This window comes from Lichenostomus cassidix, chromosome 4, assembly GCF_008360975.1.
Source record: "Lichenostomus cassidix isolate B80296 chromosome 4, HeHo_3.0, whole genome shotgun sequence".
Taxonomy (NCBI): Eukaryota; Metazoa; Chordata; class Aves; order Passeriformes; family Meliphagidae; genus Lichenostomus; species Lichenostomus cassidix.
The window spans coordinates 53,286,556-53,304,616 of record NC_139484.1 but is presented as its reverse complement, the minus strand read 5'-3'; the positions used below and the strand labels follow the sequence as shown (position 1 = coordinate 53,304,616).

At 36.9% G+C, this 18,061-nt stretch overlaps 1 protein-coding gene across 4 annotated transcripts in view; it reads right to left on the bottom strand.

Moving 5' to 3' along the window:
- Nucleotides 1-1,152: 1,152 nt before the first annotated feature.
- SEL1L3 (SEL1L family member 3) overlaps nucleotides 1,153-18,061 on the bottom strand; it is a 34,361-nt gene continuing 17,452 nt past the window's right edge. For 3 of the 4 annotated variants that reach the window (XM_085059215.1, XM_085059216.1, XM_085059217.1), the window contains exons 12-24: nucleotides 17,539-17,658; nucleotides 16,777-16,917; nucleotides 15,603-15,665; nucleotides 13,963-14,139; nucleotides 12,234-12,361; nucleotides 11,502-11,585; nucleotides 9,184-9,274; nucleotides 8,990-9,074; nucleotides 7,149-7,258; nucleotides 5,741-5,868; nucleotides 3,885-3,987; nucleotides 3,718-3,790; nucleotides 1,153-2,442 (exon numbers count right to left, since the gene is read on the bottom strand). In XM_085059215.1, the coding sequence (XP_084915341.1) occupies nucleotides 2,276-2,442; nucleotides 3,718-3,790; nucleotides 3,885-3,987; nucleotides 5,741-5,868; nucleotides 7,149-7,258; nucleotides 8,990-9,074; nucleotides 9,184-9,274; nucleotides 11,502-11,585; nucleotides 12,234-12,361; nucleotides 13,963-14,139; nucleotides 15,603-15,665; nucleotides 16,777-16,917; nucleotides 17,539-17,658 (1,470 nt within the window). In that variant the 3' untranslated portion in view covers nucleotides 1,153-2,275. The remainder of the gene's footprint in view (nucleotides 2,443-3,717; nucleotides 3,791-3,884; nucleotides 3,988-5,740; nucleotides 5,869-7,148; nucleotides 7,259-8,989; nucleotides 9,075-9,183; nucleotides 9,275-11,501; nucleotides 11,586-12,233; nucleotides 12,362-13,962; nucleotides 14,140-15,602; nucleotides 15,666-16,776; nucleotides 16,918-17,538; nucleotides 17,659-18,061) is intronic. The other variant, XM_085059218.1, reaches the window with a different exon arrangement.

Below are 18,061 nucleotides of genomic sequence, written 5' to 3'. Positions count from 1 at the left end.
CAGACTGAGCCTGAGTGTTAACAGTTAACTCTGACCTGTATGTACACAATCTAAACCACTGCTGCTCTAAGAACTCCCAGATTGCAGCACATGGGTTGCAATCACACCCCCACTGACAAACTCCCATGGGATTAATATTTCACTAGGGGCTTCAGTTTTGCTACATGTGACATTTGTAGTAAAATACACCTTTCACGTGTAGCTAACTACAACCAAGATCTGTCTTATGCACGTCCAAACAGGTTTTTTGTGACCATCTAGCTGTGCTGACCATTTGGTACCTAACCTAACACTGTGTCTATGTTGTGACATGTCAGCTTTTCTTCAAGGAAACACTTGACTTACTGCAATGCTTCTGGGTTTATCATCTAAACCTGCCCCAGTTTTAATACACATGCACACTTTTATTAGGTGACAAAAGTATAGTTGAGAGGGCTCTTGAAATATCCATATCTTGTATTAAGGAATTTGATATAATCAAATTTAGCTGCACATGTTTTTGCAGCTCAAAAATATATATCCATTTGCAATGGATATCAAAAGCACATAATCTAACCCCAGTGAGTACAACAGTTTTGTATGTAAAAGTTAAGCTCCTTTGCAACACATTAAAACACCCACCTATACACAGAAAGAAATAGGTATCTACAACTGTAGTAAGAACAAAAAGTACTCTTTGCACATAAATGAAAAATTCATTCATGTGGCACATAATTTATTTCCTAAGTGGAAGGGGCAGGAGCTTCAACACCTTCATTTTTATCCCATGACTTGTCAATGGAATTGCTGCCTTAAAGCATCAACTCATCTCTCAATACTCGAATTTTCAGTTTTCTGCAAGTGAAATGTGCCTTGATGGTATGTGTGTACAGACATTTATATATAAATATAAAAATCTCTCTTGAAGGTCAGAGTTTTTCTCCTTTTAAATCATTCCTTTCTTGCTGAAACCTCCCATGTCTGGCTTGAAAAACAAACCAATAACTATTCCAGGTTTGCTCTGTGAGAAGACTATATTCCTCAAAGTAAGAGCTGATTGTCCCATTTGAAGCTAAGAAAACAGACATGTAAATAATGATCTTGAGAATTTGCAACACCAATATACCATTTCATCCAATAGGTGCTTTAAAAGAAATTCCTCCACATATAGGCTGAATTAGAAAAATATTTTTATTTACAAGAGTAAATAATGTAGTGCAAGGCGAGTGGATTTAACCCTCAATAATGCATAGATTGATGCAATTCATAGTCTGTGATCTACATAATTTTGCAGAGATGACTGCACACCTGCTGTAAAGGTTATACCTTTCCTACAGTCCCTTTACAGACAGCTTTAAATCAGACAGAAGGTACTTGCATTCCATACATGTTATCCATGTATCCCATCCAACACTTATCAAACAGTCACTTAAATAGGTGTCTTTTAGAGTTACTGTAGAACATGAAATAAATCCTTGCCAGTGTTATCTACGGAAGAATCCAAAAATAAAACTTTTGTTCACTTTATGTCATCTGATCACACCTCAATTTTCTTTTATTTATTTATTAGGGGAGCTCCTTTCTCTAATCAGTGGCTCTTGGCAGGGAGTGAAACATTTTGTTGTGTCCACCAGGAAACTGAGGATGCCTGTAAAATTTTGACTAAAGCTTAGCCAGCAGAACTAGTATGTTATGATCATATTGCAAATATTCTTGGTGTGTTTTCTTTCAAAACAAAACACTTTTCACATTGAAAAATTAGAATAAAACCTAAAATGCCAAAAAAATTAATTGTTACCATGGCATGTACCAAAGTCCTGGCTGGTTTCCACGGAACTTGGAAAGTGTTGGTGACTGGGTTTCGCTTTTATGTAATTTCCATGATTCAAACTTGGGAAACTTTGGTAACTTCACCAATACATAAGCTCAAATGCAGCAAAAGCAATTAAATAAGAGATTAGATGTGTAAGCGAAACTTCATCAAAACCTGTGGGATTTTTGCTTATTTGTCAATTAGGCAAAGACTTTACAGGTTTCCTTCCAGGTCCTTCCACGACATACAGTCTGATCGTGTGTTGGGTACGGTGAGATAATCTGCATCATCTCTTTGGAGTTAAATAAATTATAGGGATGATTTTCCTCTACTGTGGAGAAGTCAGATCAGTGAACTTCCCTACAACTTCAGCTGTTGGACTGCATTATTAATGCCATGTACAGGGTTGGTTGCCAGTTCTTAGATCTGTAGTTGTTCACATCCTGTTTTCCCAATGGACGTCAACCTTAAGAAAACTTCACTTCAGCTTGTAACAAGAAGATTCTGAGGGTTTGACTCCTGCTGTGACAAATTGTTTGACAAAGTAGGCTCATCTTGCTGTACTGGTCTGGTAGCATCCTCACTGTTATTCCCTGAGGAAGAAGGGACATCATCTGACAATGGTTCTGGTCTTCCAGAAGAATTACGGGCTTCAGAAAAATGTCAAAAGAAGTTATTAAAAAAAACCCCACTGTGTCTAGGAAGTCTATCAATCAATATTTAAATATTATGTGGATGTATAGTTAAATATAAAGATAATATTCAAAGGTTTGGAAATATTGAAAGAAGAATATACATAACCATATACTTTATACACATGTTGCATGATTCCCAAGTTACATAAATTAATAGCCAGCAAGAAAAGAAAGCAGGATTTCAGAATTATTTCCATATTCAGCATATTATTCAGAGTTACATGTCTTAATTCAAATCATGTTCTCAGATTTAACTGTGTTGGGTTTTTTTTAACACTATTTCCGATAGGTGTAGGTTGTCAATGCAAAAGTAATGTTTTCTGATCTATTTCTGCAATAAAATACTGAAAAAATATTTTCTGACATAGACTTAAGGTGCCTACTGGGGTTTAAACATAAGAAAATGTATTTAGTGGAAGAAATTATTTCTGTAACTGGTAATATTCACTTCAAAATTTTGCAAGATCAAGTCTTGCAATCTGAATTGAAACTCTTGATTGAAGCTGGAGATGCTTTTTAAATGATGACTGATTATTTTTGCACGTGATTCTGGGGGTTTTCTCCCCTTTCCTCAGCAATGCAGTTTTGTCTGATATTCTCTTTCAATGTGGTAGAAAATAAGATGGGAGTTTTAACAGACTGAAGTCTGGCATTTGATTTTCTGTTTGTTAATATTCTTTGTCCCATCAGAAGAGACAACATAGAGCAAAACTTTCTGGTTTAGGACAGGTGGAGTCTGCAACTCCTGACTGAATGCATTTGCTGACTCTGTCACTGGAGTGAAGAGTCTGAACTGACTCTTCCTAAGTTACTCCAATGTACCAGCTCTTGGAACCTCACTTTTTCTCCCACCTTGCATTTGAAGTGATCCAGGTATGTGAAACAGGCAACACACTTTGGTTGCATGTTGCAGAGGCTACATAGGGAATCAAAGTCATATAATTACTGTAACAATACTGCATGTTGAGAGATGGGGAATAATCTCATGCAGCTAATGTTTTTATTAACAATCTCCTTTATAAAGGGAAATTCTTCAGAAACCAACAGGTTTAAAGTTATGCTTTGCTTCATCTACCCATTTTTAATGATCAAAAAATTACTTGTGTGTCAATGAAGCTACTGCTCACAGACACTTCTATCAAATCTAGAATTCTGCTTTTATTTTTGAAGTTTTTACTGAAATAAAAAGATCACTCCTCCTTCTTCAGTTTTACAATGAGACATACTTACCAGATAAAGACTGAAAAGACTGCACTGCAAATGCAACAAGTATCGATAAAAGAAAGGTTCCCATGAAGTAGATCTGTGACAGTAATTTTTAAAACATAATTAGAACAGTGCAAAGCCAAGGTAGTGTTCCAAATGAACTGTGCATGTAATAAAGGAGCAATACCCACCAAAGTAGAGTGTAAAACATTGTTCCAGAGAACTCTCATGTAAAAATAAAGCAATGCTAATGAACATGGACTAATTGATTCTTGATTACTATTATTCCAGCACCTACAACAAGAAAATGAAAACCACTAATTAGTCCTCCTTCACAATTTTGTGGCAACAAGCATCTGGGAACCTCAAGTGGGTTTGCAGAAAATCTCAGAAACCCAGAAAAACACACGAATATCATCATCACTATCTCACAGATGGTGAAGCAAAAATTCAGAAAAATACCAGCCTAAACTTATTAAGCACAGAATACCTTACCCTAGAAGTGTATTTTTTATTTTCTTACTAGTCAACAAGTCTAAGCATCGAGGCTACACTTGCAAAGCAGTCACAATTCAAGTTCTAACTAATGTTAATCAACAGCAGAAGGACTTGATTTTAAATTAGATGTACAAAATTTAGTTGCCTACAGAGAATGCTGGTGCTAAACCTCCTTTAGAGAAAACAGGGTATGACAGAATGAAGTCAGAGCTTGCTGAGTAGCACACAGTACCTCCTGTGGGGTGAGCTGAGCAGCCTTCTCAGTTCCATCAAATAGGACTTCACCTACTAGGGGAGTTTAGACGGCTGAATCACAGGCACCTATTTTAAGCTTCAACTGATTCTTTTCTACTGAGCTAAAGAGGGAGTGGTGGTGTGTCTATATATATAGATATATACATTTTCTGTATGTATGTTGATATAGATATACATTTAGTTTTAAAGTTGTAGATTGTGTACACACACACACATACACACACACACACACACACACACACATATATATATATAAATATATAAAAGTATGTGCCCTTCTGGACAAAAGTGTATGAGGATGGGAAAACCCTACAGCACTGTCAACTCTGGAACTACTCTCATGGCAAAGCAGATGGATTCAGCTCAAGTGAAGGCAGAATTCAGACTCCAGTTTACAATCCCAGATGGTCCAGAACCTCTGCACATCTGACTGGCCGTTTCATGTGCAGTGGAAGTAATTTAGGGTACAAGTTTAGACTAACTGCAGTGAAGAATAATTTCAGCAGATTGTTGGTGAATAGGCAAATGAGGTTTTAACGTTGGTATAATCTCCACTTTTTTAGGGGTCACACAATACTTGGTAGCAAAACAGATGCTAAACCACTCAGTCTTGCTTCACAGCCTCATGTATTAACCATTATCTTCTCCTTCTTTAAGTATTTGAAAGGCAACTCCACAAATGCACCAAATATTGTGTAAGCTTCTCATTCCCACTGTGCTTTCCAACGCATGCTGCTCTACCTGGGTAAAGGAAGCCCAGGTTCTGTACTGGAACCAGAGCTCACTAGTTGGTTTGTGCATGAATAGTACTGACACAGGTCATTCAGGCAGCAGACTTGTAACTTTCTGAGGTATATAGTACCTGTGCCACCATATCTGTACCAAGCTGGAGCACATTTGCACAATCAATAGGAAGGACTGCTATTATCTCAGTTACACATTTTGAACTTCTGCAATAAATCATGCTGCATTTATAATTGAAATGTTGGTTTGGACTGCACACAAATCGCCAGTGCCTGATTTAGGAACTTAATTATATTGAACTGGAAAAGACCTCCTGGATTATTAAATCCAGTCCCTGCTATTTCAGGTAACCACATATAATCAGGTCTCTTTAACAAGCATAAACTGAAATATATTTAGGGAATTGAAGCATTTCAAGTATGTTGACCTTAACCTGCCTTAAATCGTAAAAGTGAACAAAGTTAATAATTACAGGAATTGCTATTCTCCAGAGTAAATGCTACTCACGTGGAAAACCAGAAGATGCTGATTAAGGAGGAGAAAGACTCACCTGTAATACAGTTCCTGAAGAAGTGATGTATTACTAGAGTGCAATGCTTGATCAATTTCCAAGTGATCCAGAATGTAGGAAGGTATGGAGTTGCCCTCTTCTATGGCAAGGGCCAAATTAAAGAAACCCTAACAGTAAAAAAAGCATGCATGCTTTTTAACCATTAAGCTTTCATATGTCTATTTAAGCACCAAGTGTCTAAATAATTATAACTGTCTTCTATACATTTGTTTAGTATGATGTAATCTTCACCAAATAATTATGAGTATGAGGCCCTTTCTCCTAATCATATACCCAGGTAAATACTGAAAATGCAAAAGAAGCATTCAGATGTTGTGACACTGTTCCCTTAGAAAACGTCTGGAAAAACACATGAGGTTTCTTATTTTTAGTTGGTCTTTAAGCACAGTCACCATATCAAAGTGTCATATTTTATCTACTAGGGAAATACAGACTGAAAGCAGACATGGATTTCTGTGCTGTTACTATTCAATTTCTCTTCATCTAGCTCTACAGATCAACAGCATCTGAATAGTGAAATTGAGAACAGAAGTTTCCTGCAGACAATTTACGTCCTTAATCTAAAGTTTTGCCTTTTTGGACAAGTCTTGGACAAGTCTTAGCCAACCCTGTGTCTCTTCAGAGTCAAGAAGATGAACACATATGACACATTTTACAGGATTCCCCATCACTTTGACTTTCATACTTTGAAGTAACTATTCATGCATCTCTTCTTTCCTCTGCTAGTTTAGCAGTAATGCTTTGTCCCAATAGTCTGAGAACAGAACCCACCTATGCTACCTCTGGTAAGTTCACTTAAAGATACTGTCTGGGGACATTGCCATAGGGACAGGGAGAACAGAATATTGTACCCAGGACACTTCAGGAGGGCCTGAGAACAGGAAACTCCATGGTGAAACACTGCATGTCTTTGGTAACATGAGATGGTGTATTTTTTAATTTCAAAGCATTTTAAGATGAAACCTTTGTTAGCAAATGGAATTCACCCTGGGATTCATTCCATATACCAAGGGAAATGGGTCTTCTTTATATCCTAAAATGGCAGAGGATAGAACTGGAATATAACCCAGCAGTCTATTAATTCTTCCTCTTGCAACAGCAAAAACACCAAGGTCACAACTGAGTCAATTGTGCCAAGGTAAGGTAGCACTGAATTAGACTGCTTACCTTTAGATTACAAAACAGCCTAATTCTAGGACCACTCATCTTTGCTAAGTTTACCCTCTATTATGAAACAGCAACTACTGACTCACAAGGTATTTTGAAATAATTGTAACTTATTCTAGGAGGTTTCTTTGATACAGATGAGGTCAAGCAGAAGAACCAGTCACAGCTAAATTCTCAGATTGTTGTACACTCCAATGTTTTACCCCAGCTGCAGACCCACCTGTGAATCTCCCTCCAAGGCAGCCTGTGCATACATCCTCATGGAGAGCTCAAGGTCTTTAGACTGGTTCTGGTAACCATAGTAGTAGAAATCACCCATCTTCAAATAAGCTGAGGAAGAAACCAGCAGAAGATCATTTAGACTATTTGTAGTAATAGAATTAACCAACTACTAATGTGATAGAGAAGTTAATAGTAATTCTATTTAAACAGTATTAAAAAAGAAGTATACTCTTTCTCTCTGGTTGTTTCTGTGGCTTCTTTATATCAGCCTCTCACTGGAAATATTTATCCTGGATGAAATGTCTCATTGTTCCTCTTTGATGAACCTAGTGAATGATATTGCTACTTTTACAGAAATGAAAACTTAAAGAGTCTTTATATTGCATTTCTTCTTCACTTGCTGAATCTGTCTTTGGGCAATCTGATGCTTTATTAGTCAGATTAGCCCTACTAACTTGATGAGGCTTAAAAACATGCCATCTATGTGTTTGCTCTGTACCTGATACTATGGTGGCTGAAACTTTCCCAAAAGCAAGAGAAGGCTGCTGATTATTATCTTCTTAGTTTTAAATCCCACTCAAGCCAGGACAATGGTAGGGATACAATTTTTCTGGTCCAGAAGGAAGCAATGCCCAGCAAATATTTTACAAACATCTTTCTGTGATACTGCACAGTAATGAAATGATGAAAAGAGAGGGCACTGACCGAGACAGGAGCAAGCACGATGTTGCATTAATCTATGCTAAGTTTACTCCTTTAGTAAAGCTCCCATGACTGTGTTTACATTTATCTGACTTAATCTTTCCTCAAATGGTTTGAAATTCTTCTACACTTTGCCTTGTGTGTCTACAGCAGCTACCTAGAAATCCCACATGATTTACAGCGGACTGAAATAGAATGACAGTCACATCCCATGAGTCTGACCTTCAGAAGTTTTTCTGATGTAAGCTTATACCAGTGAATGTACCAAGGGGTCAACCAAACTACACCTTGCTAAGGTATCTACAGACTCCTATGGCAAGCTAAGGGTTTGTCAGCTCCGGTCAATTCAGGATATATCCATGTGGTATTCCACACATTTAAATTTTCCACACTGTGTATTTAAATGAATAGCATGAATTATGTTTACACTCCGCTCTTCCACACGCTTGTTACAAACCACTTAAATGCTCTTGTGAAACAATCAATGTTTTCAAATATTCAGTAACGCTTTCAAAAGCACCAAAATAACTTAGCTATTGAAGTCATAGATGTAGTAAAATTTAAGGCCTGAGGAATGTAACTTATTTGCAAATAGTCCTTTTATTTTAACAGAGAATCCTTTAGTTCTCCAAGGTAAGCTCTACCAATGTTGATAAACTCTGTACCCTAAGAGAAACATTAATAATAAATCAGATAAGGAATCCCTTAGCCTTTATTAGTGTCTCATGACTCATGATATGGAAGTGTATTTGCTTTTGGATTTCCCCTTTGATAAACCAAACAACACGAGCTCCCAAAGTCTACTGCTTTTTTTCCTTAAACTTTGAGTCAACTACTCAGACTCTTAAATATCTCCCCCTTCCTCAGGGCTTAGCTTTTTAATTTTATTTTATTAAAATTTTATCAATTTAATGCCATAAAAAGAAGATTTTCAGAAAACCTGTGCTGAAATACAACACTTTAATTACCCTTTCTCCCCTGATATTCCTATCAAAATATGAAAAGAGAAATGTATGATTAGGAGGAATTAACCTTCCCTTAACTTGCTTACTCACATAGAAGTTGTGACAAACACAGTTTTTGAAATCTAAAGAAAGAAAGTAAAATTAAAATTCAGAGAGAATTCCAAATACATACCAAATGATGGAGCATTGACTTGAGAAACAGAGAAATTGTAGTATCTCCAGACACAATCAGTTGCTAGGTATTTTCTTGCTAGGTCCTACAAAGAAAATAACTGATTTATTCATATGCCAGGTAAGAGACTAGGATCACATTATCATTAACAAGTGCTCCTTTAAGGATAATGACTTGTGAATACATTTACTTACTGGTCTTTCTTCACAGATGTGTGCTAGGTTTGACTGTGACACTTCAATCCCAGTTTCAGCTGCTAAAATGTAATGCAGCAGAGCTTCATGCCTAACATTAGATAAAATAAATTATTGAAAAAAATTTTTAAAATAACATGCAATTTAGTTACACTTAAAAAAATCCCTGAAAGCACTAAATAAATTTGTAAAATTGCCTATGAGCAAAATTCTGGTACAAAGTTTAAGAACAAGAGGCTGAGAAACCCATGCAACAGCGACATATACAGGCAATACTGGGTGTAACCAGCCATGCTGCATCTCATGAATTTGCAGCCTTTTCCCTCTTGCATTGAAGCTAGACTGGCTCCAACATTTACTCCAAGTGCCAGATTGATGGGAAAGAAGAATTGATACTAAGCCAGATTATCTATTTAAATGTTTCAGATAAAACATTCTTTAAAGACTCTATTTTAAAAAAATCTATAATTAACTTAGTTGTGTATATATCTGTCTAACATTCATCTGAGTACTTCTTTGGCATGCTTTACCTTTTATTTATGTGACTTGCTTTTTCTTGTCTTTTTAGACTATGAGCTTTTGAAACAGGATTTGTCTCTCCTTATATTTGAATGTATGAAAAAAACAACAGCCTCTGTCTCTCTAAGGACTCTATGCATCTCACTGACTGTAAAGCAAGTAGTAAAATTTAATATTGCATTTGCAGTATAGCAATTCACTATTCTGATACTAGAGGAGAGCATCTCTCATATTCTCTGCCACCCATCTACTCTATATTATGAAGACTATGGATTTAAAATCAAGAGGAAGTCTTTAAAATCATGCGTGTAGTTTTAAAATCACAAGTTTATAAAAAAACCCACTTGGTATACTATTCTAAAGTTTCCTATTAAAGAGTAATGCTGCCAGTGATTTTCTCCACAACACAAAGGTAAAACCATGGCAAGTTTCAGGGTTCAATGGCTTGTTTAATGGGAAGCAGATATGATCAAACACATATTTGACTTCAAAAATAGGTACTTAAGCAAAGAAACTAAATCAAATTGTGAAAGCAATTGTCCTTACAGAACTAGCAGGTGTAACCTCCTGTTATCCAGCTGTTTCTGCATGATTACAAATTATTCCTTGCACTTGACCAGTAAAAACATCTAGGACACGGAAGACCTGGGACTACAGAAGGAATTCAGGGGAAAGCTGGGAAATTGATTTATCTGATCCTTAAGTCTCAAAGGGCAACTAAGAAAAGAAATTACAGTTATGGCTTTTAAATCAGTCTTTGAAGATCAAACTACCATGACAAACAGATGTGTAAAACGTGTCTGCAAACAATGACTGAAGAACACATATTACTTGGTCTCACTGGCAGTGCAACTGTTTACACCTATGCGATTTACACCCTGGCATCTCAAGTAGGACTCCAGCAGATTTCCCCTCCTAGCTGTTGAGCCCAGACTTTCTGGAATCTTAATGTTCTACCTGTCAGCTACCTGTGGACTGCAAAGTGAGCTGGGCAGAGTCACAGGCTTGCACAACAGAACACACTACAAAGATATCAACAGTTTTTCAGTGTTGAAAAGTGAGATCAAGTCCAAGGAGAAATGTCTGTGATGGACTGAGTGAAAATACACTTCTAGGAGTGGGCTATTCCAGAGCAGCCCACTGACAGTTTCTGGTAGATCTTCAAAGCCTGAAGCACTGATTAAGTAACTGCAGGGGGAAGCTGCAGGACTAAATGAGCTATTGTTTCAATCACATATGACAGTCTGATGTGCGCACATACAGTTTCTGATGTTAATGCCTACAGAGGCTGCAAAGATGGAGCATTAAACTGGATATTATTTTGAAACCTCTTGACTGGCTCATTGGATATTATAGCCTGCTATTACACTCACACGAAAGATAATATTAACCATACACAGAAAATGAACAAATCTAATCCTGCACCTTGAGTTTTCACGACACAGAATTATACAGAAGAGAGAAAGCAAAATAGGAGATTTGTAACAGAGAGAATAGTGCAAGTGAAAGGTGTTACTCTGGTTAATCCATTGCACATTACATGAATATTATGGGATTAGAATGCTGACAGTTGATACAAATATTTCACACTATAAACTCCTCGTTTTTCACTTGATTCTGTCAGAACAGTTGAATTATATTTTGTGTCAATTCCTCCTTCCCTTTATGTCAATGGATGTTTTGCAACTGATTTCCACAGTGCTACTAATTTTCTTTTTTTGATGCAATGGCCCATTATTATTTTATTTTGCTATAAAGTAAGTGAAAAATAGAAAATAAAGAGAACAAAAGAAACATACCATGAAAGTTCCAGATAAGCATTGAGAGCTTTTCTGATTACATGACCTAAGTAGCCATTCTTCTCTGCAATGTGTTTTGCCCAGCTGTGGGATGGGAAAGAACAAACAAAAAATGAACAGTTGTGCCCCAGCAATGTTATCCCAGTTCATGCAGACTCAAAGAACACAAAAGAATATGGGATCACCTGACTTCTTCTGTAAAACAAACTACTGGATTTAACAGTAGTCACTGCATCAATTCTATAACAATTGACTGAATGAGAACATGATGTCCATTCATCTCTATGTGAGTATTAGAGACACTCTATGTTTTTTTTTTTTCTCAGCAATATTTTTTTAAGAAAACAAACGTAATTTAATAGATGTTATCAATAATTATCTGCCTTTTTTTTTTGGCAATTCTACCACATCAGAAGACTGATATTTCTCAAAAATCAAAAAAAGCAAGGCTTTGTTAGACACAACCTTTCAGAGTTGTTTTATACAATCTCTCCAAGTTGTTCTGAAAAACAAAAAAAGTACTAGAAGCACTCAATATCTCTCAAAGTCTACTGGTCATTTAAATAAAATACATTCTCATGCAGATCAAACATTACTGCAGACTAACCTTTTGCCAAGGAGGTAAGAACCGTGAAGTACAAGGTATTTAGACTATGGACTTAAAAATTACCAATAACCAAAACAGTCACATCAGAAACATATTCTACTTTAATAAATGGTCTCATTACTTACATTACAGCTTTTTCTGGATCTCTAGGGAAGTCTTCCATATTTCCTGTGATGTAGTACAGAGAGCATCGTAGAGTCCCTTCTATATGTCCTCCCTGGGCAGCTTTATAGAAATAGCGTGCAGCAACTGTCTGTGAAGAAACAAGACACAATTAGCAACTCTGTATTATTAATGTTTATTGAGATTTCTTCCTCAGGACTCCTTTCATCAAATGAATTAAAAGAGGTAGCTGACTAATGAGGGCAAGACAGTTTAACTACTTTTACTGTACTTAGATGAAATGAATTCTTTCTTCTAACTTTTTGATAGTTTAGGCTAGAAAAAGTTCTGAAAAACATATATTGAGGTTATTTATGGAAAATCAAACAGAAAAGTGTCTAAATGTTTAACTAACATTCACTGACATAAAGGTCTTGCATGCACTGACAAAAGTTAAATTATTCACTAATAGGAAGGTTAATAAGGCATCCTGGAGAACAGGACTTTTGCACTTGCAATGCCAAGTGAAGGCTGTGGAGCAGCAGCAATGCTCAGTATGTTCAGCAGAGCACGACCACAATGTTCAGATCTTTGAAACTGGTTTATAAAAGACAACACAGATGGAGTAAGCAGGGCCAGAGCCACAGAAGTGGGAAGGCTGTGTGACTCCACATTTTACCTTCAGAAACAGTAATCTGTGAAGTCAACCAAACCAGCATACAACCTGAAATAATTTATTTCAGGAAATCTTTAACCATCAATGTATGTTTTCTGTTAGTGAGCATGGACTACAGGGTATCCATCACAGCCATAACTTCTTGCCCTTGGCTTTGATGAGTAAAGAAACCTGGGCACTTTTAGGTGTAATTTTAGGTTTACTCCTACAATCAGTCCACTCTGAAATGTGTATTTTGGTCCCTGGGGAATGAAAATGTGTTTGCCAGATGCACATGTTGGCAAGCACTGCTGCTGTTGACAGCAGAAATACTCACTGCCTGGAGTACATCCAGATCTCAGAACTCAAAGGCCACACTGGAAACATTTTTTAGCTCTCAGAATGAGGTCTGCCTGCATTTATTACAGTCTACCTCACTATATTTGTGCTGCTGTTCATACACTACCTAGTTAATTAAAAGAAATATAACTAAAGTAGACCATTCCTAATAGGGTAAAATTTATTTTGCATGTATGTTAATGGGTAGTGTCACAGAAAAGCAAAATAAAACTCTGCTGTCTACCAGGACTGTATCGAATAGTTACATTTTCAAGTCTGGATTGGAGGCCTCATGCTGCAGTTCTGAGGGTCACAGAAGCTACGTGAATGTAACATAGCTGGTCATGAGTTCAGGAACAAGGTTGTGCTGCTTTCAGTTATTGTGGAATCCTTTCCCTATAAACTTGCTAATCTAAAACTGGGAGAAACCAAAAGATCACATGGTGTGAGAGCGCACATTATTCTTCCTGGCTGCTGTCACTGGAAGGAGGAAAGAAGAGGCAGTCACTGGAGAAAAACCTGCACCTCTTTTGTTTCTAATTTAAAAGAATACAAACACATGCACATAATTTTGACTGACATATTTGAGTAACATCTCTCTCCCTATGTGATCTGACTGAATTCTCCAGTAAAACCCTTTGTTATGACAAAAGCTATCAAAACCCAACTCAGAGCGAACAGAGCAATCTCAAGAATGAGGCAAAAACTTCTCAATTGGGCTGTAATGTAAGAAATAGTACTGTGAAATATTTACTCACTTGATTTCTACCAGGTACTCCGGGGTAAATCCCATCTAAATATAGGACACCAAGGTTGTATGATGCATCTGGATTTCCCAGCTCTTCAGCAATTAACCAGTGTTTGGCTGCTTTTTTGTAGTCTCTTTTAAAATTGTGGTAATACCATCCTAATCCATTCACTGCCTGGGGCAAGCCCTTAGAGAAGGAGAAGAGCAGTCTCAAGTCACACATTTGATTCTGCTTTGGGTCACTTCTGGGACTAGGGGTTATAGAGGTTTGCTGACTTATTTTTCCCCACTACTCTTCCTTGTGGACTCATATTTTGAGGGAGAAATAAGATTCCAGTGTCATCCTAATCTACAGAGTCTCAGCTGTGTAGAAAGTCAATCTCAGCTGACTTTCACTTGTTGACAGATTTTCACTTACTGACAAGAACAAACTGTGACTATTTTATCCCTGTCTCCTCTCCAAAGCCAAAACAGGACACTTTTTCTTGTGAACTCCCAGAAACTGGTTACCAGGATTAGCAATCAAAAACCACTTCTTTTAAACTAGAACATTTCCTTGAGAATAAATAAAAAGCAACGAACATAGAACTTCATACTGCTGCTTTCAAAACGCATTTCACCAACATCATACAGATTTGCTTACGATATTGCTGCTTGCTGTTACTAAGTTGCATCTTGGCACCTTGGCTCAAGGGGAGAAAATCTCGAGACAGTTGTTATTTTTGTCGCAATGAGTCACCACCTCCTTGCATAAACTGGTGGATCATATTGGGCTGTAAGTATGCCAGCAGTGTTACTAACTTGCCCATTAAAATGCAAAAGCCATTAAACTTTTCAATAATTAGGGTGTAGTTTTTGTATAGAAAATGTGCATGAGAGCATAAGAACCTAAATATCTGACTTCAAGGAGAGTAAGGAAATTGATGTGTCTAGGATTCTTCCAGGAATCTGTTCCGCAGATCCTGAGTAAAGGGAATTTTGATCACACCATAAAGCCTCTCAGTTTATTTAGGACCTTTCCAAACAGGCAGCAGAACAGATAGTCTCTGCTGTTTTAAAGGAATCACAGAACTGGCACAAATCTCTTCTGATGGTGGTCAGCAATGAAGCCCTACCGTCATTATCAGTAATTTAACTAATTTTGGCTCTAAGAGCTAGGAAGATATTCAAGGTCTAGGTACTCTTCCATTTTTATTCTAAGGACTAGATCATGGCCTGGGTAATCTGCCTGTACTAGATCATTAAATGGAGTGAGGCTCCTCTGCTCTGCAGTGCTTGTCAATATTTCTCCCTACTATGGAAAAAACAGAAGGTTTTGGGACATCCAGGTCTTCTCCCTTAATGCTTAGGAACATGAGATAAAAACATACTTCTGGATCAAATATTCCCTCTGTAAATCACTTAATTAACATCAAGTTCCAAAAGATATAAGTAGAATTCTTTTTCTTTCACAGAAATTTTGGTGGATTTTGAGTGGTCTAGTCCCCCAGTTTGGGAAAATAAGGCTTTCACCATTCACGGTGAAGACACTGGAAGAAGCAAGCAGTATTGACACAGAATTATGGGAACAGGCATTTTATATAAATCAGAGATCATTGTTATTAGCACCTGGTATAGGACTACTACAATAAAATATTTATTGCATTTTACCTTGGCTGCTGCTTTCTTCATCAATTCCAATGCAAGTTTTATATTCTTTTTCACACCCTGACCCTAGGAAATGGATGTGTGAAACAATCATTGTTTTCAAATGGAGGCTGATAAAAACTCACTTTTGCACATTCAAAATACCTTTTAATATTGATACTATTACTTACCAGGTGTCATTTGGCTTTAAACAGTTACAACAAAACAAGCAGCTTTAAACAGTTACGACAACAAGCTTTTCATCCTTCCTTCATAGCTTTACAAAATCTCAGTGATTCAGTCTAGAAACAACTATTTCACCAGCATATTCAAGTGATTTTTATGGGTAAATAGTATCACAGATCTTTAACTTCCTTAAACTAAGGAAGAATGAATAGCATTCAAAGGGGCATAGGTTGTGCACAATTTGGCAGTGAGTAGGAGTTCTCAGCTTTCCTTGAAAAGGATGTTAGAGTGTCTCTACAGGAAATACAAATAAAATAATTCCAGACACAGGTCAAACAGATTATGAATGCTCAGAATTAACACAAGCAAAACTTAAGCAAGCATTTTCTAGAGAAAAGCTCACCACTGTATAAGGAATGAGATGAAGACCTAACAGTTCCTCACTAATATTTCTAACCTTTAGTGCCCTTGAATGTCTTATGGGGGACATCACTTAGCTGATATACTTTATTTGACTCAGGCAGAGTTATGCTTCAGTTTAGTCTCTTCTGTCTACTGCTTCTAGCAGGGAAAAACTAACTGCATGCAGAGACAATTTAATTCCAACAAAAAAAAAAAAACCCAGAGAACTAATAAAGGGCATTCGAAGAAAGGATCAAACTTTTACCTACATCTCTACACCAAAGCCTATTGCCTACTAGCTGGTTGGATTCTTGAGGTGACAAGACATTAGGAAAAATTAGGATCCACAGTTTGGCTAGTATTTTAATCCTGAATATGGCTAGGAACAAAGTGACTAGGTAACTTTTAACTTATTCTTTTAATTTTTTCTTTTCCTTTCTGGTAAAAATTTCTGGTAAAAATCAACATTAGCTTCATAACTATTGATTGATTTTCAGAGGAAATCTAAAAGTACTTGTACACACTTTTACCATGTGTCACTGCAGATAACTTAGAAACATCGTCTTATAGGAATGCTTATTTTGAAGTGAAAACATGAAACTTGACTTACCTTAAATAACACAATGGCATAATCATATATTAACACTGGATCTTCTGTTTCTATTGCACCCTTTGCATACCATTCTATTGCAGCTTCAGGATTTTTTGCCACTCCTTGTTGTCCCCAAAACAGCATCTGAGCCAACCGTTGCTAAAAGAAAACAACATAAGCAGTAATGCTATAAATGCTAGTATTGGAACTGGAATTGCAGGAGCAGACCTTTGCAGGCTTAGATGCATTTCAAATATGTGAAGAAACTATATACCCTCAACAGTTTGAAAACAACTGGTTATTGGGAATATTCAGAGGGCTTTGCAGTGGAATGTACTGATATTAACCCTACAGCAGGGTTATTTTTAGAGCTGTCAGTATCATAGAAGTCTGTATTGATTGAAGTGCAGAGGTAAGTGACTGACAGGTTGGATGCATGTAAATGGCTCAGTATTACAATATATTGCTGCTGGTCTCAGGTCAGCAGCTGTAATTGCACTGTATCAAATACAAAGGCAGTGAAAATGATCAGAGAAGGAGGTTGCTAAGACTTGACAACTCTTCCCTTTTGCCTTGCCTCACTGTTATGGCTTTGGCATGGTTACTGGATGTTACTGGACAGGAACATAGGAAACAGTTCAAGCTCAGAAAAAAGAAGCCCTTCTGGGTGGAAAGAGAAAATATCTGTCCAGTCTCCTCTGCAACCTTCCTATGTGGTCTATAGATGTACATTCCTGAGTGTGTCTAAAACCAAGAAAGGGGAAATTTATTACTTTTTACCTGTGCAGCTGCATTTCCTCTTGTTGCTTCATGTTTTAACCACATAAATACATCACCATTTTCTTTTGTTTGAGCTTTTAGCAGTTCATCATCCATCAGTCTTATAGTTTCAACAAATGCCTGAAGAGCAGGTGAACAGAAAAAAAAATTAATTTCCCCATGAATTTCACTATGAATTTCCACATCTAGTACCAAAATGAAAATGTTGCCCATTTCCTGCTTATCCCTAAAAATTCATGATCAGTTCTGCGTTTTAAAATTTTCATCACTCCCCTGCTGGCCAGCGCATTAAGAACTATTCTTACATCCAGTATAAAAAACATTTACTGCTTTGTTAGAGTACAAAACTGTAAGTCCACTCTACACTGGGAAGATACGCCAAGATGCCAACAACTGAGAAAAAAACCAAACCCAAACCATCTTCTGATTTTAAATGCACTTAATAATGACAAAGAAGTGTTTTTAAGCCTTTTAAGGCTTTTCAATTTCTATAGAAATCTCTTCCAAAAGATAAAAAAAGGCT